Here is a 22,495-nt window from a genome sequence, read left to right as displayed (position 1 = left end):
ACTGGAAACATTACACTACAAGACTGCAAAGGAGCATTTCACCTCTTAGTACGTCTGGATGCAACATATTGTGACAACCTGTTTGTGATAGTGTTCATGCCATGAAATAAACTGGAAAAAGTTTTACTGCCAACTTTACCAACGTTGGCAAGCTGTTAACTACAACTTTACTCCAAAACAGTGCAAGTAACTGCCTGCAACTTTTTGGACCTGCTTATCTTTTCAACAGGCTGTCTGTAGATTAGGGTTACCTGACACTGACTACCCCCACAAGGGCATTCCATGAAGAACTTCACTTTTTAAATTACATTCTATAAATTGCCAAACAATACACTTTGTTGCCCCCAATGCGCTATATTAACAACTCCCTGCTTGCAGGGACAACTGTTTTCTTCTTATACTTTTTAATTAGAGTTACAAAATGTTTACAGTGGAAGGAACAATGGCTCTGATTTCTTTTCAAACAGCTTCTAGATGTGCTGCAACATGCCTACGTATCTGATTGACACCACTTTTCACTACACTGAAGTGGTGATACAGCCCTGGTACTTCTCTTGCATTTTTTCCAGGGTTCCCAATATTTATACCTCACATCTCATATGTAAGAGGAAGGCATGTGCAAAACCTATTTGCCTCTACATGATCACCACTTAGCTGTCTGGTTTCAAAGTTGCAGAAAGAACAGGGATACTGATCTTGAATCACAATACAGTACATTATTTGGTTGAAATAACCAATTTTAAAGTATTTCCTGCAACATGTAAAAAGTCAGTGTGAAGTTTTGTACAACTAGGAAGCAGTAAAGGGGAAAAATTAGATATTATCAGGTTCATATGTTCTTTTTTTAAACCTGTGTGTTTGGAAAGTTTATCTGAGCTTATTTAGAAAAATACATGTATGGTTTTTCTAAACAATTTGAAGTTGCTGACCTTAAAAAAAAAAAAATCATAAAATTATTGATGGAATAGGAGTAAATGCCTCAAGTGGGAGAAGCTGGAGTGCGCCAATCCCTCCTCCCAAGAACAGATACAAAGAAGCCTTTCTCAACATGGCTCAGCCCCCTGGAGTTAAGCAGTCCCAGCGCAGAGGGAAGTCTGTACTTCGGGAATAAGTTAATAAGCACAATCTCAGACAGCCATTGTGCAACCCTCACAGCATCCTGCAAGGCATCAACATTTCTATCCCATGTAAAGACAGTGCAACCTACCTATGGCCAGAGATTTTTCAGGAGGTAGCTGTGGTTTTTCCATGTATATGTTTACTTTTACACACAGCAGCCGCTCAGCAAGATCACACACTACAAATGGACACACACAATAATTGGAACCCACCTGAGCCACCCGGACAGGCTGCACTCGAAATGTGTGTGCCAAAGGAATTGCACTGTGCTGCAGCCAGCTCCTGAACTCTAAAAACTGAGCTATTTCACATGGCTACTTCAGGACAGGTGAATCACAAATCATTTATTTCTCTGCACTGCCTCTAAACAGAGCTTATGTAGAGTCCAACTTTGTACATTAACAGCTAGGCTATGTAAACTCTGCCCTGCACATCAAACTTAGCTGAGGTGAGGGAGATTAGGTAACTTATCTAAGTATGAGGATATAACCTATCTAAGTATGAGGATATCAATCTGTAGTATCAATAAGAGCTGCAATTAGAGATTTGTTCATAGTCCTTGTGTAAAACAAAATTATTTAATACACAAAATTGTGCTACAAAAGTGTCTTAAATCATCTCCAAGTAGCTGACAGTACACAAACCAACCTGGGTAACTCTTCCAAACTGGGTTTTAATTCTCAGTATGGAATATGAAACAAAAACAAGGGTAAGGATTTTGAAGATAGCAGCATACACATCTAGTGATGTGCAACAGCTCTCCCACACTCTGACATTAAATCTCATAGCAGCAATCATTCTCTGTGACTAAACCCTGACAGGTACAAGCCTTTTCAATGAAAAAGTCATCATCTTTATTCTCCTTGTTCATGCAAATGTGACCTTTGTGTTCTTCCTCAGAGACACCTTGGTACACACTCCCACCTCAGTGTGGCTAAGTTCAGCATATCCTATCAATACACACCTGAAGCTTCAATGCAGCCTTGCTGTGCTCAGTCCACACACACTCCATCACAAGAGCAGGATGGCTGCCTGACTCAGCTGTCATCCCAGCTGATCCACTATTCCATTTATTGTTCCTTCCAGTTGCAAAGAGACACCTTTAACCAGCAGTGCATAGTAAAGATCATGAGATAAGACAGTACTTGATTACAATAAATTATCTCAAAGCTTGTTCTATTACATTTTTTAGCTTGTGAATGCTAAAAAAGCATCATTTCTTGTGTGAAAAGTGATTGACAAACAACAACAACAAAAAATACCAATGCTCAGATTTTCTGTTATTTCTTTTGCCCTTGAAAATAGGTATCTGAATCACTAACACCATTCACCAGTGAATGGGCTACTCTCAAAGACTCTTAGCATTTGTAGGCCCTAAGTCACAAAGGCAGACACTGCAGAAAGCACATGCATTGCTCAGGTGTATGAACAGAGTTCAGCAGAACTGCAAAAAACAAAATTTTGAAGAAAAGTTACTGGTTTACATCATTGTGATTTTCTTTTGCTAGAAAGGAATCCTGCAGATCCTTACACTCATGCAATTTTATCAGCAACTGAAGAGCAGCCCCCTCACTTGGGAACCACATCCCCCAGACTGCCAGACAGCTGAAATCTCAACCTTTGCCCATGAGGGGAAGCAGGCTACCTACAGCAAATGATGTCAGATCACCCCAAAATGAAACTTCATGCTCATCCCAAACTCCTGCAGTGGATCAGAGGGATTTCTGAATAACTGAGCAGTTCTATGTACCCCCACTGAAGAGAAATGCTATCTATGTAAGAGGCTCTCTGTCACAGGAAAGCATTTCAGGGGGCTACTCCAAACACTTTCTGGAAACTTCGGGGTTTTTTGAGGACAAAACCCTAATTCTTTCTTTACAAAACAGCAACTAAACTCTACTTCAGAACAATCTTTGTGTGTGCAAGTGTGAGAGTGACAAAAAAAGAAATACCAAAATAAATAAAAACCCATAAAAGTTCCACCTCTGAACAAAAATTAAGCTACCTTAAGTAACTCCTCAAAATGTCAGTAACCTGACTCTCAGGAAACTCACTTAACTCCTTAATTATGGACTCTGTTCCGGTAACAGAAATCCAATTAAATTCAATCCCGTGGTTATTCAGAAGATAAACTACTGCAAAATCAAATGTTGTCTCTTACTACGTTACCCTTTTTCTCTTCATTTTTCCACATTAATTATTATTTAGTTCAAAATATTTATCCAGAACGGGAAGGATGATTGTCATCACAGAGCCTGCAATTATCCATAGGTAAAGGAGAATTTGACAGATTTCATGAGGATGTGCCACCAGAAAAGTTCAAACAGAATCCACTTCTGAAAACCCAAGACCCATCACATGGGCTTCAACATGGCCAAAAAGTCATGTTCTATATTCAGACTGAAACTACAGAGCATATTCTCAATAGCAAGAGAATCACTCAGCAGGGCATTTACCTATAAATGCACTGGCTTCAGCTTTACTAGAGGTCTTTCAAAAGCCCAGCAGAGCCAACTCTGGGAACCTCTTTGACAGGCAATCAGGAGGGGCTGTCACTCACTCACTCACTCAGGTACATCACCCCACTTCAGGAAGGGTAATGACACACAGTCAGGCTAACCCAGCAGTTCCCTCTGCCCCTGGATGTCACAATCACCCATGGAGCAATTCCCTCCACAGGTACTACTGCAGAGTGACCCCAGCAAGTGACACCAGTGACATTCACCACTTCCAAAGAGCAGGCTTACAGACACAGACCGCCCAACACAAATACACCCATCAGTCTGCTCTCCTTCCCATCCTCACTGCCTGCTGTAATCCCATAATCCAGTCACACCCAAGCACCATCCTTGACCAGAGCTGGGAACTGTATGGGGTCACTCTTGGGAACAAGGCCAGTCCTGCTCACGGTGGGGATCTCCACTGCACAGATTTCATGACACAATATGTATCCAACCGCAGGGCTGCTGCCTGAAAGTACTGCAATTCACAAAGTGCTAAAGGGGTATCATGAAGATTTTGGCTCCAGAATTTTAGAAGTAGCTGTACCAGCAGATCCCTTTGCCTGGACACAGTTCTGCTGATTTCAGGGTACTTTTACCTAGTTTCTAACCAAAGCTGACCACATAACACACCACAATAAAGTAACCATTACCCTGAGGGGCCTGGTACCATATATGCTTATCTAAAGACTCAAAAGTGGGTTTCTATTTACTACAGGTGTCATTCTCACACAGCACAGCAAAAGACGGGTTGAGACTTCTTTTTTCCAGATGCTCTGACTTTCAGATTTCATAGGTAAATATCAAATTCCAGACACGTAGCAGACAATTTTCTCCATTTATTCATTCATACAGCACAAACTATAAGATGTTTGCAGTTTTTATGCTTTGTAGAGGAGATACAGGGAAAAACGTGAATAAGCTTTCTAAAATAGAAAGCAGATAAGGTATTCAGCGGCCAGTAGAGCTGAGATGACTCCTATCTATTCTTTTGTACAGAGTACAGCTGAATGTTAACAACCATGCCCATGCTCTGTACAAGCGTAATAAAAAGGAGGTACCATAAAAAAATAGATTGAACAGTTTGCCCTGTACTGATAAAGCAGCAAGCAAATAGCGCAATTGTATGGAAGAGTGCGTGGTTTGTGAAAGCACAGCCTGCTTACAGCTACAATCAATTCCAGACTAGGAGGAGAAAAAAAAAGTAAAAAAGAGGGGACCGAGAAAAATTAGAACATTTCCCTTTCCACCTGGAAACATAAGATTCAAAAAAGAAGTGTCTTTCAGGGTTTCTGATCCTCAGGATATGCTACTTTCTCCTGGGAAAGAAGTTCAGTTGACTCAGACCACTGTCATGTTTGAGCAATCTGTAAATCAATGAACACACCTGATTTCATAGGCTTTGAATTTCAGTGAAAAGTATATAGATACATAATACAAACAATTATCCATTGCCATTTTTAACTAAGTAATTTCCTCTACTTCACATTGTTCAGTTGGGTTTTTTTTCCTAATATTGATTCCTATATCCAGCTCGCTTGGCAACAAGCTCATCCATTTCTGTCTGTTGTTGATGAAATGCTGACTATACATCCTCTTAACATTAAATAAAAGTGTTTACATGAAAAAAGGTATCACTAGCTGTTAAATAAATATTTTAAAGTTATTTAATGGTGTACAAATTCAACATAAATGCAACCTGGGATAGAACAAAAACAAGAGATATCCTTTTAAGTCATTATCAGCACAATCTTCTTTTGGAAACATATCCCACTTACAGAGTACAAGGCAAACAAAAAAAGCAACATCTGGATTGGCAGAGCCCTACCACCATATATCCATCCATCACCACACATGGCAATTCAATTGCTTTCAGTAAAACTCAACTTTTTGTTAAAAGTCCTGACTCAGTAGCATTTGCAGGATTCCCATGACAGTATTGCTGGTAGCTTAAAAATCTGTCCATCTGAATCCTCCTCACATGGTGAGCTCAGGCATATGAGGACAGTGCAGGAGAGAGTCCAGAGTGAAAGCTCACTGTTGTGATCATTCCTACACACCAGCCACCCGTTTGTTTTGCTATTGCATGCCTTAAGGAACAACTCATCTAATCAGTTAATCAGCAAGATTAATAGGGCATACAGAATACTTTGATTACTGTTCTGGTATAGGGAATAGCCTGAGATTGAAACAGCTAAAAAAGAAGCTCAGAGACAGCCTAACAGACAGGTAGTGGACAGCCTAAAAAAATATATATATATATTTACAGTACTAGTTTCCAACGTATCACTATTTCTTTCCACAGCATCATTATATAACTCAGAAATGCACGAGGATGAGGAAACCTTCTAAACCAGAATCTTTGATGCATATGCACCACATTAAAGAGAAGGGGGCATTGTTGTGCAAAAATCAATTGCAAGAATCAGCAACAACACAAGAAGAAAACAACACAGGCTAGAATGTAGTAGATCACAATTTTTCTGAAAAAGCCAGGAACAGAGATGCCATTGAACAGTTCAGGAATATAGTTGCTTCCAAAGGCAGCAAAGGAACCAAAGCATCAGCACTGTTACCTTCAGGACTGTTAAATCTAAATACAAGCAGCTTTGCTTTTCTCAGGGGCTTTCTATTGGAGTGAGCTGTCTAAAATAAGAGCGATATGCCGAAATAAGGAAGAAACACAAAATAATTCATGTAAATCGTTAAGAGATATGTTCTACAATGTTTCATTGAAATCTCTCAGGCTATCTGTGCCTAATAACAGCATGTTTATCAAAGCTGCACAGAGTCACTTGAAAACACAGATTCTAGAGGTAAAAGATAAACAACAGTTATAATGTCATCTAAAATTATTTTGTAAATTCCCCCAATTTGTGTAGTCCACCAGCCACATTTCTGCAGAATGCTGGAGGTAACACAATGACTATTACAGCTGTTAATAAAACCTGAAGGCTTCAACAAAAGCAGTACTAATAAATGGCAGTTATGCTATAGCATGCTTTTTAAAACACAAAAGCCAAACTACTTGCTATATTCAAACCAATCATTCTAAAAGAACTGGTTTAGGCTGGAATCACAATTTGCAAAGCCCCAGTTTTCAGGGTTTAGTATTATTATTACTATTCAATTTGTACTACAGCAAGCACTCCTGTTTGCTGTCTCTGGTCCTACTGCAGCCCTGCACATCTCCTTATTTCTAATACAGAGATGCTGAATATGACATTATAATCACAAACACACCTAACAACGGGAAAACATGCTTTCTTCAGCACTGTGTGCAGAAGGGATTAAAAAGTTTTGGTAGATTAAGTTCCTTTTAAATCAGCATCTGTAACACAGCAGTCTACAAGCTGAGACTAAGGCAATTAACCCAATCAATCTTAAAAAAAAAAAAGCATAAGCATGAAGACAGTTCTTTCTTACCAGCATCAGCTGAACACTACTAGAGCACTTCCCAATGACCTCTGATTTTTCGGCCATGTCCACCTCATTTACAACACTACTGTATTAGGAGAGTATTACAGAACTTTATTGAGGAAAAAAGAATTGAAAAACAGATTTGAATTCTACTATCTTGGATTAATATTCTCCCTTCTCCAATTTTCTCATACTTAAACCAAATACATCACTAACAGATCGTCTCTGGTTTCAGTGTGTCACTTGCCAAAAAAAATCACTGTTCATAAATCCCTTTAGATAGCTATACTGAAGTCAAGCATAAGCATTTCCTTTACTTTCATTGTAAGTTATAAATACCTAAACAATGCTAGAATCAGCACCCTACACTGCCAAGGACAGATTACTAGAAGTTTCAATTGCAGTATGAGTAAGTTCAAAAAAGATTACAAAAGAAACAGACATTATTAAGTTTAACATGACAAACTCCAAACTTTTCTAAGACGAAGAGACTTTCTTTTCAACAGCCAATTACCACAAGCTACTCTCTTTTCAGCTTGGTGAAGCACAGTGTGTCTTTTCATATGGAGGCTGAGCTACAGGAGAGGAGGAGGACTAAATACAGCAATATTTTACCACATCCTTACTAAAGGGAAAAGACAGTCATGCAATTAAGGAGTCATCAGGCCAGCACATTATTTCCAGCTTGGTTCCAAACTGCTTGTGTGGTCCTGGATCAGCCAGTGACCTCTTGTGCCTTCTTTCTCTATGCACTCTGTGGGGATAAATCCATACTTGCCAATCTCATGCCATGACATTTGTTTGCCGTTTGTTTTTGAAGGGTGAAGGTGGCAAAGCAAAGAAGGAAACTGCCCTTTTAAGATGAGTAGGTACTGAACAGCCATCTCCTTGCAAGTAGTTTGGGTGTTGCATGCTGTTATAACTGATGGGTAGCCCCCAGCTTTGCTGCAGCACAGGCAACCAGTGCAGCAAAGTACTTTTCTCTTTCCTAAGGTCAAAGAAAGATGCAGGGAAAAACCACAGAAGGACTTTATGCCAGTACTCACTTGCTGCAATTAACATTATACTGTTGTGAAATGCAGTTAATGAGGTCCTTGCCGAGAATGAGCCACGGGAATACAAAATGCTGCTCCCAGGTGAGCAATCCCATACTCCATCTGTGTTTGGAATAAACCTACACAACTTCCCAGTTAATGCAGGGCTGCGTTGGGAAAGCAGTGACAAAAAGGAGCCCATTTCTACTCTGTGCCCCTCTTTTACACCTGAAGAAGCAGGGGATTGATACATACATTTTCCTTCTCAAATCACAGAATCAGGGAAGCAAAACTAACCAGATTATTTCCTGTATCTTCACCACAAGATTCAGCCAATGCTTCTGAAAGGAACAGAGAGACACTGTAACTGTTTCCTAAATCTGAACCACAACACTTTTAGTCCTTCCTGTTCATTTCTACATGTACCTCTTTCTATAACTCAGGCTCCTGCACACTAGGAAACTTGCTAAAATGGAATAAGCAATAATTTTCACAAAAGAGTACCTCCCAATTTTTTACAATATAGTACTGAAGCCACATTAAACTTCGCTGAAGACACTCTGACTTCTGAATTAGAGCTGATTTAGTGAATCTTTTAACTGTATAGGGACACAAAATGTTCGGTCTTTTCGAACAACATGCACGACCTGTATGCATAACCTTACCTCCGTGTTAAAAACTAAGGCAATTTGAAGTAGTTCATTCTATAATGAAAGAAAGTTATAAAAACTATTTATCTACTGTATGAATACACCATAGCAGCCCAACCACGAAGCAAATCAGAGCCTCTGCTTGCCTTGCAGTAACAGAGCTTGTGCCTGCATGTAACACAGCAAGTGCAACCCAGTACCATTGAGTCTGGATACAGATGTGGAAATTCAACACCGTGGCAATGACCAGGGCAACAGTGTAAGGCATGACACCAAGGGGTAAGTGTTATTAGTGGAGTTCTACACCAATCATAACATGTATTAAAATCCATGCTTTAAAAAAATACTAAGTAGCAAATTTTATTAGTTCACTGTATCCTTCTGCATATATACTTTACATTTTTTTCAAAATTACTCTGCTATTTTGTTTCTCCCTTGTCCATTTAACAACATTCTCAAACCAGCAGAGCCTATCAACTCTAAAAGCCTTGTCCTGCTGCTGGTGTATCACCAACATATGTCAGGAGCACTTAAATTGCAAGGCTGCAATCTGCTCTCTGAAGGAGGCTGGTAGCAGGTGTGACAGTCTGATCTGCAGAACGAACTATATATAAAGATTCAAGCAGTGGGGGGCAGGACTCCACAGCTTTGCTTTTACATATCATGCTGTATTTGTAGTCCTACTTATTTAGAGAGAGGGAGAGGGGAGCCACAAAGCTAAAACAGATAGACCTTGGCATCTTTGAGCTCAGTGTTTGATTTTACAGCCCGTCCCTCACGGCAAAGCAAGTGAGCAGCACCAGGCTGGCTCCGATTTGCTGTTCGTGCTGAGAAATGCACAATTTGCAATTGCAGATTTGCTGATCATGCTGAGAAATGCACAGTTTGCAATTGCAAAGAATCGACTCTTATTTATTGCATCTAGGCACAGTGTACAAATCCAAAGCCATGTGGTCTTCCCCCAAAGGCTGGCTTCCCAAGCAGCCCGTCAGGTGAAAGGCAGGTTACAAAGGGCTGTTGATTATAAACTGAGTTAAGATCTCTGCTTCCTATCTCAGCTTCTAGCTTGCACTGAAGAGCAACACAAAACACAAAGTGAATTATCACACTCCACACTTAAGTTCAGAAGGAACAACACACCTTTTGAAAACACTGACAGGAAAATTCTGGATGAAAAACAGCATGTTTCTAAAACACTAACTAATTACAGGAAAACTATTAGTTCTTATTTCAGTATCACACACAACTTTAATCCCCAGAAGTGATCAAGAAAAAAAGGTGTACTTATTGTGTATTAATTCTCTTTATTCACGATGTCTCTGGCATCCACCAACCTTTGGAAACAAAGTCTTTCAGAAGGCAACAAAACACTGGTGCTCTGAATCAGAAGCAACTTGTGAAGGCTGCTAGAGTTAAAGCAGCCTTTACACACTGTCTAATCACAGACATAATACATGGTCTTATAAAGGGTAACACAGCCCACCCATAAAACCCATAAAATCTGCAACTTGTCTGTTGCCCAGAGCTGTGGGTGCTTCGTCCCTGGAAGTGTTCGAGGCCAAGGAGCATCAGGCTTTGAGTAACCTGAGTAATGGAAGGTGTCCCTGCCCGTGACAAGGTGATTGGAACTAGGTGATCTTTAAAGTCCCTTTCAACCCAAACCACTCTATGATTCTGTGAAAACAAGACATATATTTTACAGAACTAGCTACTATGATTTACAGATTCCAAATAGTTTAATAACTTTCACATAAAGCAAATTAAAAAAGCCTTATTTTTGTTTTGTTCTGATATGAGACCAAGCAAGTGCTGAACTATGAAATGGAGGTCATTTAGAATAAAATAGACCATTTCATACAAATTGGACTCAAGTACAGTGGATGGCTATGGTAAATACTGGAACTTTCTTTTTAATTAAGAAGAGTAGCATGCATGCATAAGCATTTACAGGCCCATCTTGACAGCATTTTTAGAAAGGGGACAATGACGTGGTTCTATCTGATCACCCTGAACAGCTCACAGGACAACACTAGGGCATGGCCCAAACCTTTCCTCAACGATTTAGCTCAGCATTTCTCCCACAGGTCACTGGCCACTGGGAAAACACCACCATAAAAAGCAGATTTAGTCAAGTCTGAAATATATTATTGTAAAAAAAATATTTTGGAAATAGATTTAGGATACAGTTCCCTTCAGCAGATTATTTAGACTTTTCCAGATGCTACAAGGTAAACAGCAGTACATTCAAGCTAATTACCTCATGTTCAAATATCAAACGAATATTTAACTCAGCACAAATTAGCTTTTCATACAAGCTAGCTCCCCTTCGCTGCTGCTTTCATTCCTCAGCTGGGGAATTTCACCAGCAAAAGAAACTTCTTACCTCCACAGAGACAGGGTGAGGACCAGGAGCCTTTTCAGCTAAATATTTTATAAACACCAAAAGATACAATACAGGATACTCATTACCTGTGGCTACCAGGGGCTTCAAGCTAACAACAGCTATTTTATGGCAATGCCAAAGTCACAAAAAACATAAGGAATTTACTTCAAACAACTATACTAATAGAGGAGATTTATAAGACACTGATTACAGTAACATTTCACACACCACACACATTAACATCTGGGTTTAGTTTCCAAAGCATTGTGTTCCTGAGTGATCACTGGGTGCAGGGTGAGAAAACTACTCCATTGCCTAACATAACCACAAGTTAAATATACTGTTCTACATACAGAGCATAACACTTGCTTTTAAGACCAAGTTAGTTAATTCTAGAAAATATAGAAGGTTTTCTCTTCAAATGGCAGCACTTAAACATACACATACTTCACATACAGATATAGACATTTAAAACCACATTCATTGGCCTTTTTACAGCACAGAGCCTATGCTAACACATATTCTGAATTTAAAAATTCTGCTTTATTTCAGCCATTCCACTTTTTCTTGATATTTCTTAGTTCAGACTTCAAATTTTCCAGAACTATTACTGACCACATTTATTTGTCCTGTTTTTCATTTGAAGAAAAACTAGAAAGAGCAATTAAAGCTGATGTTAAGAAAAAACTCGCACCATGCCCAGAAGACAGGGCTCTCAGTCTGACTGAGTGAGGGCAGAGGAGTCTCTTGTGCTGTGTCTTTTCCTTTCCCCCATCCCCAGCCATCTCGTTTCTGCAGTGCCACAACACAAACAGCAGCTCTGTCAGCATTTACCGATTCATTCGGGGCACACCCTCCCCTCGATCCAAACCCGACCTGCTGCTGCCTGCTGAGCCCCCTCACACACACACACACACCTCGCAGGAGCCCTGCAAAGCAGGCTGCCCTGCTCCAGCAGAGCCATTGCTGGGCTACTTGCCCTCATCTCCCTCCAAAAGCAGCAGCATTACTTCCCTTAGCCAGCACCCATCTCTAGAATAAAAACCAAAAACACCCAGCAGAATAAGCGAGCTGTATAGAGATGACTACTCTCTTACTACTATAATACTCTCCAAATTGCACAATACTTTTTAACTTTTAGCAAAGCCTAACACTTCAGGCTAGCAAGTCCTGCAGCAGCCTGCTGCTGCCAGAGACAAACTCAAGGTGAGTAAAATCCCTTCCCTCTTCAGGCTGAACATGCTGCTGATACCAGAGCTTGCTCATCAGGAATATGATGAACAAGAAATGTTCTTCTTTTGGTACCTGGTAGCCTTGCTGGCTGCTTTTCTGGTGCTCCCAGCTGCAGGCACAGAATCCTCACAGGAAGGCAGAGGGGAAAACTGACAGCACAAACAAATGCACACTTAACTCAACATTTGGTCCAACAGGTTCTTGCAGATGTCAAATTAAATCAAGCTTTGTTATTTCACTTAGCAGCTTATTAAAGAAGAAGAAGGTTCTGAAGATTCCAATTTATTGGGGTTTTTCAACTGTCATTTAAGTTGTTATAGCAACAAAACTCTCAGCTGCGTGATCTCAGAGACACTCCAGCATCCCCAGAAGTAATTTCTCCGATAGTTATTGAATTCTGCTCCTTCCTGTTCAGGACTCCAAGAACTTGGAACAAAGTTTTTCTTCTCATTATATGTGCAAAGAGGTGTATCGCTGCAAGGTTCTCACAAGTAAGATATTGCTTCTGACATTTAACAGAAGAGAAAAAACCATTATGTGGCCTTTGCCTAGGGGGAAGATAGAGTAACTCAACAACTTTGAAAGCACATGCAAAAAAGATGGGGTAAGGTGAAACTACTTTTCCATTTAGTAAGTGTGGCTACGTTTCTTCAAACAAATGAAAACACCTAAGTGGGTGCACACACAAACATACAGGCACTCCCAGAAGTTCTATCTCTATGTAAAACGCTTTATACCCACGTAATTATTTTTTCTAGTAATACATCATCAACACCAGAAACATTGTAAATTGTTATTCTGAGTCTGTAAAGACATGCACACCAGGAAAAAAAAATCCTATAAATGTTGCCACTGAAAAAGAAAACTGCTAATGATATACCAGCTTGCTCCTCCTGCAACAAATTCATCATTTCACTGCATCAGCAGCATGCTGAGCATGAGAGAATGTGGAAAGTATGGCCAAAAATGTGACATTGGTTTTCCAAAACAGTGTCTATTTTCCCTACCAAATCAGGGATACGCTACTTTCACTAAGCTTATTGCCCAGAAAGAAAAGCTTCCTATAATACATTCCACAGGTTTATTTTAAAAATAAAGCCTTTTGGGTGACATCTGTTGGGACACTGAGGTCAATTTTTCATCCTCTTGCTAAACGGACCACTTGTCACCAGGGCACCAAGTTAACCCATTTCTTCCCATCTTTGGTGCTTTCTGTTTGTCTGTAGTTAATTTACTGCATTAGTGTCTTGCTTTGATGCAAACTCCCATTTCCCTCTCATGGGGAAAAAAAAAAGGCACCAGGAGTCATAGCTATCTGTCTATCATTACCTCAAAAGCATTTTCTTTCACCAAACTCCAAGGACATCCCACCCTTTTTTCGACCCCTCTGGAAGACGATCCTTCTCCCCACAGTCATTTCCCTTCTGCCAGCCCTGTTTCTGTGACCACGGAAATCCTCACAAGCTGGAGGCACAACGATCCAGGAGGCAACAGCAGACAACTTCTCCAGCACCAGAGCATGGTCTCTGACAGGAAAACAGCAACATCCCAGGGCCCAGCTCCAGGGGATGCTCATCTCTGCTCTCGGGCAGCAAGGATCACCCCCTTGCACAAAAACTCTTCTGGTCTTCATTCCTCTTCCCCCACACCAGCGACCCCAGCCCTGAGATGTAGGGCATGGGATGCAGTCCAAGAGATTCAGTAGGAAAGTAGGAATGCATTCTCCTTTTGCTTTGGACTAAACAGGTGATGAATGTGCATCACTTTTCCACAGGGAACTGAAGCAGAAAATAAATTACTATCAAGGACCTGCTACCAGATTTAAGGAAAATAAAAAACACCACAAAACAAAAAACAAATACTGCAGCAAAACAGTTATTAAAACTATTTCCAATTTAACAAATACCTGGGACCAATTTAAGAAAATAACTAGGGATACCCATAGGAACAAACCCCTGACATTGTTGAGGTACTGTAACAAGTAAAAGTAGTGTGATTATCTCAAAAACAAAACAGCCTTAATATTTGCTGTTAATTTAAAATTATTTTTCCCAATTTAAAATTTGACTCATTTCTCATTCACTAGTAATATTAGTCATTTTGAGATGTATTATGTATGTCTGTGCTGCTGTTCTCTTTTTTCACTTTCTCAGTTTTTTAAACAGCCTCGCTGGATTATGTAACTTAGCTCAAAGGCAGTTTGGTTTTTGGTGCTTTTTTATCTATTTCCCAGTACCAGACTTGCTGAGTATTACATCAAAATGACCTCAAAGAAACAAAGAAAATATATAATGTATATTAAAAAGGAGGGGAAAAAAATAAAGCAGAGATGCCCTAAAGTATCTTGCAGAATTTTTTAATACTTTTTGCTTCACTTTTTATTTTCTTACTGCTCAGAAAATATTTCTGAGTGAGAACATCTGTGCTATATTCTGGATTGATGTTAGAAGAATTCCACTTTATTTTCAATATACATAAGCACTGGTTCAGCATTGTTGCATGTTTTATCCATTCAATTTATATTTGGATGAAAAGGTTTGTTTTCCTTTGAAGAACCAGGAAATTGTTTTAAAGCTACATGAACCGTATTCTGTGTAACTAAGATCACCAACATTTCTCCCCCATTCACCCCATCTGATTTTACCAGATTAAATGTGCCACGACCAAAAGATGTCATAGTCTGGTACAACTGAGAAAGTGTTACTTCCAGTGGTGTTTTTGTAACAGAACTAAAACATCTGTGACTGTTATAACCAAAGTTAAATTGCAAAAAGCTATGAGAATCAGATGCTTTCCACTGGTGGAAGGCTATCGCCCAGAAGAAGAAAGGCTGGCAACTCCCTAAACCCCAGATTGCCTCCAGGAACCATTCCCCAAACACGCTGAGCACTTTCACAGGCTCCTCCACAGTCTTCACCTCAGAGCTACAGGAATTGCTCAGCAGCTGAATGGTGCTTTGCTCAAAGGGAAATCACTCTCAAGCCACTCTTCCACCAACACACACTTCACTTTGATCACTGTTAAGCAACAGTGAAACACTGAGAAACCACATAATGCCAAACTGAAAGCCATGATGCATCCTGTCCAGCCGGAGATAGGTGCTGCTCACACCAGCCAGCCTCAGCAGCACCACACACATCCTCTGCCTAAAGCACCTTCAAAGTCGAAGGGCTTACACACTTGTCCACTTCCCAAGCCCCTCTTTGTAAACGCTACAGAATTGAGTCCTCTTTATTAGCTCTGAATAATCCCAAGTGCCTGCTTGCTCAAATCACAGGGGTGCAGCCCCAGCGTGGCTCTCAGGCCTTCCTAAGACAAGCCTCCTCCCTCGTTCCACGCATGGCTGAACACAGGCAAGACCTGGCAGGGAGGGCACGGCAGGGCTTGTGCAGCTCCCTGCCTCGCAAGCCACAGGTCCCCTGGGGCACAGTCCTGCTGTACAGCCAAGTCCTCATGCAAAGGACCTCTGCAGCTACTGCCACATTTGCTCCAAAGGTTCATTTCCACCTTCACCGGCAATTTCTCTTTCTATGTCCAACAGTCACCTGTATTTACAAATAAAACATTGATTTGGCTGAAAACACAGAGGGAGTTGGAGAGAAGAGGTTAAAAGAAAGTTTTCCATAATGAGCGGAGGGAATTAATCACAATAGCCTCGCATTACCAGCACCAAACCTGCAGGATCACACAGCAGCTTTCTAAACATGAAGCAGTCGTGACCCATTTCAGTACTTATCTTCCTCAAATTAGCATCTCTCCACTGCTGCTCACCAAGCCTCAGCAGAATGACGTTTACCCATCAGCTGGCTTTCACTGCCGCTGTTGGGAGCCCAGCATCAGCAAGGAGGTCAAGAGCCAGCTTGAGAATACTGCCAGGAGCCCCACGGAATCCTGGCTGACCCCAGGTAAATCACTGAAACACTGCCCAGCCAATACCAAATGCAGAGGCCAGAAACATCATCCTGGGCGTGTCAGCTAGAAGTAAACTGACAGCCAACCGAGCAGCAGGGGTGACAGGGATTTTTTTGGCATTTTGGTTCTTTTTTGGGGTTGAGAGGATTCCCACACATTCTGCAAATAGCCCATAAGATTTCTTTCTACTTAAAAAAGGCTTGCGATTTGCACATACATCAAAACTAAATCCAAATTTAAAAAAACCACCAACAGAAAAAAACACATGCAAAAATCTTTAAATCTCTTTAATGCTAAATTTCGCCACTACTGCCCTTGAGTATTTCCAAAGGGTCTCTGAATGGGCATTGTGGCAGACCCATTTAAGCCCGTGGCAAAAATCTCGTGGTCAGGCTCGAGGAGGGAATGTGCCAAGAACAATACAAAGGCCAAGTAAAATCAGCAGATTTTCATACCAACCCACCCATGTGTTAGGATCTACAAATGATGCCCCAGTGACACAGTCATGAGGAACTGCAACTGTTTACTCTACAGAACATAACTTGCATCAAAGCTGCCGTCGTGTACCTGGCAGAGAACTGACTGTCTGAGAATTGACTTTTAAGCAAATAATCCCCATTAGCTGGCACTGGGGGAATAAAATCAAAAACAGAAAGAAAAGCAATCTTCACGCACACATTCACTCAAACTACAACCTTCCCCCCTCACAATTCCCTGCTGATGAATGTCAGACCTACCGAAGAGATGGAGCTTTAAGCACTGGGTGGCCTAAGCCCCCATTGTACAAATTAAACAAGAATATGGTCATCTGACACCTGTGTACCTTTGCTTACACTCCTGCCAACTTTCCTGGACTTCTGGTCTCTTATCAGCAATTCCCTCTGACGCTATCACAGAGCAGATTACAATTTCTTTTCACAAATATTAGTGCACTGCAGTTTTCAAATTAACAATTCAAGTATTGTTCCATGCAACATCAAAACCCCACAAAACTTCATCTCCTACAGCATTTGGTGAGTGAGAGGGGAAAGGTGTCTTGAGACTTCTATTCAGCAGGAAAACTGTTTATTTACTTATTTTAACTAGAAAATGAGGTCTATATGTAAGGTCTAGGAACACCACTACAAGCTCATGATGTGCAGGGCATCAGACTGTACTATCATGGAGACCAAACAATTCCTCTAGGGAATGAACGTGACACTGAACAACTCCAGCAAATCTGTGATTTCTTGTTTTATATTCTTGCTTACCATGCTCATTTACATCACATTAATTTTGGTTTTTTTAATTATACATGCCCATTACTTTTATACACTTATTTTCCTTGCATGAAAAATAAGATAAAAGGTAAAATGTTTACAGTATCCCCCGAAAAAACACAAAGCACAGAAAGATTATGCTGACAGTCAAAAGTCAACAGAAACAGTCAGGAACTTCTCTGGCTACAACTAGATCAAACCAAGTTACAAGATGCACAATTAGTTCCTTTCCACAGTTTCTTGATCCATCATTTTTGTAATTATTTTCCATCTTTTAACACTAGTTCAATATTTGATAAGCATGTTTCATTTCAACTGCCTGTCTGCTTTCTCCCTTTTGGTGCAGTCCAACATCTCTTGCCATTAGTGTTAAGCCACTCAGGCGTGGCTGACCTTCCCTCTTAAATCACTCTTACCTTCTTGCAAGTTTTTAATCATTAAATTAATTTCTAGGAAGCCGAACTACACCACCTCCAAACCTGCACAACCCTTGACCAGCAGGGTTTGGAAAATGCACCTTCCATTCCTCAAGCCAGCTGTCCCCTGCCCAAGCTGTACTCCTTTAAGACTCAGGCAGAGATTGTGCCAGAGGCTGCATCAGTCCATCCAGCTACACAAAAGTGCACCATTAGCGTGCCACCATGAAAACTGAGTTTCATTAAACGTGATCGATTTTGCTGACTCCACTTGCCCTGAACAAGGTGGACATTTCAAATGTCTCTTATCATTTGCTTGTTCATTTCCCGCAAACACAACCTGCAGAAAAAACGCATCATGTTTCAGGCACAAAGCTTCTTTTGGAACAAAAGAACAGAAAAATGTATGCACACTATACAGACCAACCTTTAAACACAGCCTATCATATTAATAACTAATTCCACACACAAAGATTTAGTAGACATGTTAGTCCATAATTAATTTTTGGAGATTTATGAATCCTAAGCAAAGACACAGCACCCAGAACTAACTGCAGTTATCTGCAGTTCTGTTATCTGCACGTTTTGAACTCCTAAATTTTTACAGAGAGGAGAACTGTATTATTATGTCGATTATTCCCCACAAGTACTTTTTCCATTCTCAACATGTCTCTTGAACCTAAATAATACCAAGCCAGAACACTGAGGTCAGATTTTGAAGTTATTCAGTCCTGGCACTCCACAAGCATGGTTTTGGGCTGCTTTGCAGATCACTTATTGCAAATCACAACCGGGAAACCGTGACAAAGCAGGAGGTAATCTGGGAAGGGCTGACAACTCAGTTCTCAGAGGCTTCAAGGAGTTCTCCTGAAGGAGCTGCTGCATACAGTAGACACATACATTCTTGTAGGATGAGAAATGCTGGTTTTCCTGTAAGTACGAAAACCATAAACTTCATTCAAATATCTTGAATAATCTTCCACCAGACATGCCTTTTTCCATAACAGCACAGTGGTGGTGAAGTAGATTTCACCATCAGCTTGATACCAGCTGCCTGACTGAAAGTTCATATGTGCACACATACTTTAATCCTCTCAGTTTAGGGATTACTTTGTTCCCTTTCTTGTCTCTTTATGAAGTGAAGATTTGCTCATCTCCTACACTACCACAGAAAGGAACCACCTAACTGCTACAAAAAGACAGTAATCTGCGTAATTCTGGCATCCAAACCATAAAATTACTATGTTACTCTACTGCGAGCACAGCAAACAGCACTACACACCTACATATAAAACTTACTTACTGTGAGATCTAGCTCCTTATTACCTAAACATCACCACAGAAAATCTGCAGTGAATTTAAGTTAAAGGTAAGGTCTGACACTGACCATATAAACACTCAGAGAAAGCCCATGGACACTGCTACCGTTTTCAACCACAGAATTTCCATATAATAGAAACAATCTCAGTAATTGCGGCTACCTCAAGTCCGTACCAGTGGCATATAGCATAACCACCATATAAATACTAATAAATAAAACCACCGTGTCATTTTAACACAGGATAAACAGGGTTTTGGTACCAGGGACCAGCCAAAGTCTGGCTGCCCCTCTGCAAACTGTCTTTTCAATAAGCACATGGCCATATTCAAAGAAGAGTTACATATTTTTTTCCCATGCTTCCACAGGTGGGTAACTTCTTTTCTAAAGTGATATTTGCAATCATGTAACCTTTTTCTGGTACTGGCATGTGTTTCTCCTGTGCTTACTACTTCAATCCCTCCCAGGTTTAACATTACACTGCAGAATGCAACTACCATCCCTTAATGTGACTTAGTTGGAAGCCAGAATGCAGTCCACTGCCACAGGAGTTACACAGGCCACGGTTTTGGAACAAAACATAGCAAAATAATTACTTTTATTAATGTTGTAACACTGATGAACAAATGCTGCACACACTTCTCATCTGAATGGCCCAACGAGGCACTCAGCACTCCACAAAACCTCACTTTACTGTTAACTGCTTTACTTTAACCAGAGAGGTACTTTCATAAAGGTCTCCTATATGCAGGTAGATTGTTATCTGCATCATCCGCTGTATATGAATGACAGCTGATGGGCAGCCACAGCCATATCCTAGAGAATAATTTTTCTCTTTTTCCACCCAGAATCAGAATATGTTTGCCTGCTTCAAAACCATGTTCTTCAGGAATCCAGTGGGGAGGTGATGAGAAACTCGGTTACTTTTCTCCTCCCAGCATCTGGAATTCTGTATGAAAAAACTGATCTTAAAATTTTTCATGGGAATCACTTCAACCAATAAACCACTCACAGTATTCCTTCCACTGCATGTTTCAGGGCAGCCTGGCAGTCTGCATTTGCCAAAGCAAAGCTTCCAGGGTCAGAAGTGTAAAAGAAAGGCTAAGGGGGAAAGGCACACTCAAACTTCTTGGATCGATAAGGCAGAGGAAAGGGGAAGGGCACTGCTCAAGTTCTCAGCCAACGATGGTCATACTACCCAACAAACCAGATGACTGGAAAGAAGTTTGCAACAAGAAAGTACGAAAGGGGGGGAATGGGGGAGAGGAGAAAGGGAGGAAACGGAGAAAGAAAAAAAAATTTAAAAGGAAGGGAAAAACACCAAAGCCCAACAAGTTGCCCATGGAGGGGAAGCCAACTTTACAACTGCCTGCACACGCACAGGCAGCGATTTCAACATGGGGCTGCGGGAGGCCGTCGGGCGGCTGTGGGGCTGAGCCGGCGCTCCGCGCACCCCGCGGCACCGCGCTCCGTCCGCACACGCGCAGCCTCGCCCCGCGGCGGGCGGGCGCGGAGGGGCCAGGGGCGGCCGCGCTGCTGAGGCCCCTCGGAGCCTCACCCTGCTCGGGGAGCGGCCCGCGGGGGGCCGCCGGACGCCCCTGCGGCGGGGTCCCCTCGCACCGCCCTCCCCGCCGGGCCTGGAGGGCCGGGAAGCCTGGAGCTGGATTTCCAGCCCTCCGCGGCGACTCCCGCCCGGCCCGCGGCGCCTCGGCCCCGCCACCCGCCCCGGGGCAGAGCCGGCACCGCCGGCCCCCGCGCTGCCCTGCCGGCCGGGTTCGGGCGGCTCCCGCACCGACACCCCCGGGGGCCGCCGGGCACCGGCGAACAAAGGGCCGAGGCCCGCCAGGCGCCCGCGGGGAGCCACGGAGGGGCCGCGCTGGCCGCCGCGGAGGGACCGAGCCCCCCCGCCCCCCGCTGCCCGCCGCGGCGCCGGGCACTCGCTCCCCGCGGGCTCTGCCGCCGCCGCCGGCCGCCCCCGGCCCCGCTGCCGCCTTCCCCCCGGCGAGGCAGCCCGGACTTTCCCCCTCGCTTCCCTCCCCACTCCGGGAAGCGCCATATTGATCGCGGGCGCCGCTCCCCGCGCCCCTCACCTTGGCGATCGCCTTCTTGTACCGGGTCACCGCTTGCTGGATCAGGCTGAAAACTTTCATGTTCCCGTCCCCGCAGGGCACGACCACCCGCGTCCTCCCGAAGCACACCGTGACTTTCATCCTGCGCGGCCGGGGGGCTCCCGCGTCCCTCCGGCCCCGCGCAGCCTTCCTCCTCCTCCTCCTCTTCCCCTCCGCCCTCCGCCACGGCCGCCCCCCAGCGGGGCGCGGCGCTCAGCCCCCGGCCGCCGCCGGGCTGCCGCTGCGGGCGCCTTGCCTCCGCCCCGGCTTCGCGGCCGGCCCGGCGAGGCGCGGGGAAGGGAGGGCGGCGCAGGACGGGGGCCCGGTGCTGCCTTCCCGAGGGCCGGGGGCCGCTCACATGCCGCGGCGCTGCCCGCGGCCACCTGCTCGGCGCCTGCCCCGGCGCGCAGCGGCGGCGGGCGGGGCGGCGGCGCTGGCTCCCGCTCCGGAGGCGTGGGGCGGTGCGGCGGGGCGGGGGCAGCCGGCCGGCCCCGCGGGGCGCCGGCAGCGCGGACGGGGCGGGGGAGCCGCCGACCCCGCACACGGTCCGAGCGAGTGCCCCGGCCGAGCCCGGGACGGGACAGGCCGCCCCCGTCTCGCTGTGCCCCGCCGGGTACCGGGGCTGCGGAGCCGGGGTCGCACCGGCACAAGGAGCCCAAGAAATGCGGCTCGCTCGGCCCGGCCGCTGCCCTGTGGCGAACGGGCGCTGCTGCTGCTGCTCGGGGCGCTGCCTGCTGCCGCCCTGCCCAGCTCCGCGGGGCCGGGCAGAGCGAGGCACGGCACCGCACGGGAGGTGTGCGGCAGGACACGCGGCGGTCTGCTGTCCCTGCGGCTGGCCGGAGCGGACAGCCACCGCGCACGGCCGAAATCAGATGGACTTCATGGTCTTTCGGGCATCTGTTAACGCAACAGGACCGACACAGAGCGAAAACTGGTGCATCATCAGTAACGCCAGCATCAATGGAACCGCTGAGCAATCTCGTCCGCAAAGCCGTCATAGGGGGTTTACAGATATCGCTCACTTTTTTCCACGGATTTCACTGAGGACAATAAAATTGCACAGTTCAATGGACATTCAGTGTGGCCTGACAACATATATGTTTTGAGTAGAAATGGTAAAACTATTGAAATCAACTAGAGTG

At 43.5% G+C, this 22,495-nt stretch overlaps 1 protein-coding gene across 11 annotated transcripts in view; it reads right to left on the bottom strand.

Moving 5' to 3' along the window:
* Positions 1 to 21,774, bottom strand: part of PARD3 (par-3 family cell polarity regulator) — a 441,649-nt gene extending 419,875 nt beyond the window's left edge. For 6 of the 11 annotated variants that reach the window (XM_085050354.1, XM_085050355.1, XM_085050363.1 and 3 more), the window contains exon 1: positions 21,336 to 21,773. In XM_085050354.1, the coding sequence (XP_084906480.1) occupies positions 21,336 to 21,455 (120 nt within the window). In that variant the 5' untranslated portion in view covers positions 21,456 to 21,773. Of the gene's footprint in view, positions 1 to 21,335 lie in introns of all 11 variants that reach the window. The other 5 variants (XM_085050362.1, XM_085050357.1, XM_085050358.1 and 2 more) reach the window with 1 other exon arrangement.
* Positions 21,775 to 22,495: the final 721 nt, after the last annotated feature.

Source organism: Lichenostomus cassidix, chromosome 2 (genome assembly GCF_008360975.1).
Source record: "Lichenostomus cassidix isolate B80296 chromosome 2, HeHo_3.0, whole genome shotgun sequence".
Lineage (NCBI taxonomy): Eukaryota > Metazoa > Chordata > Aves > Passeriformes > Meliphagidae > Lichenostomus > Lichenostomus cassidix.
Note: the sequence above shows the minus strand (reverse complement) of the source record. Positions and strands in the feature narration are given on the sequence as shown.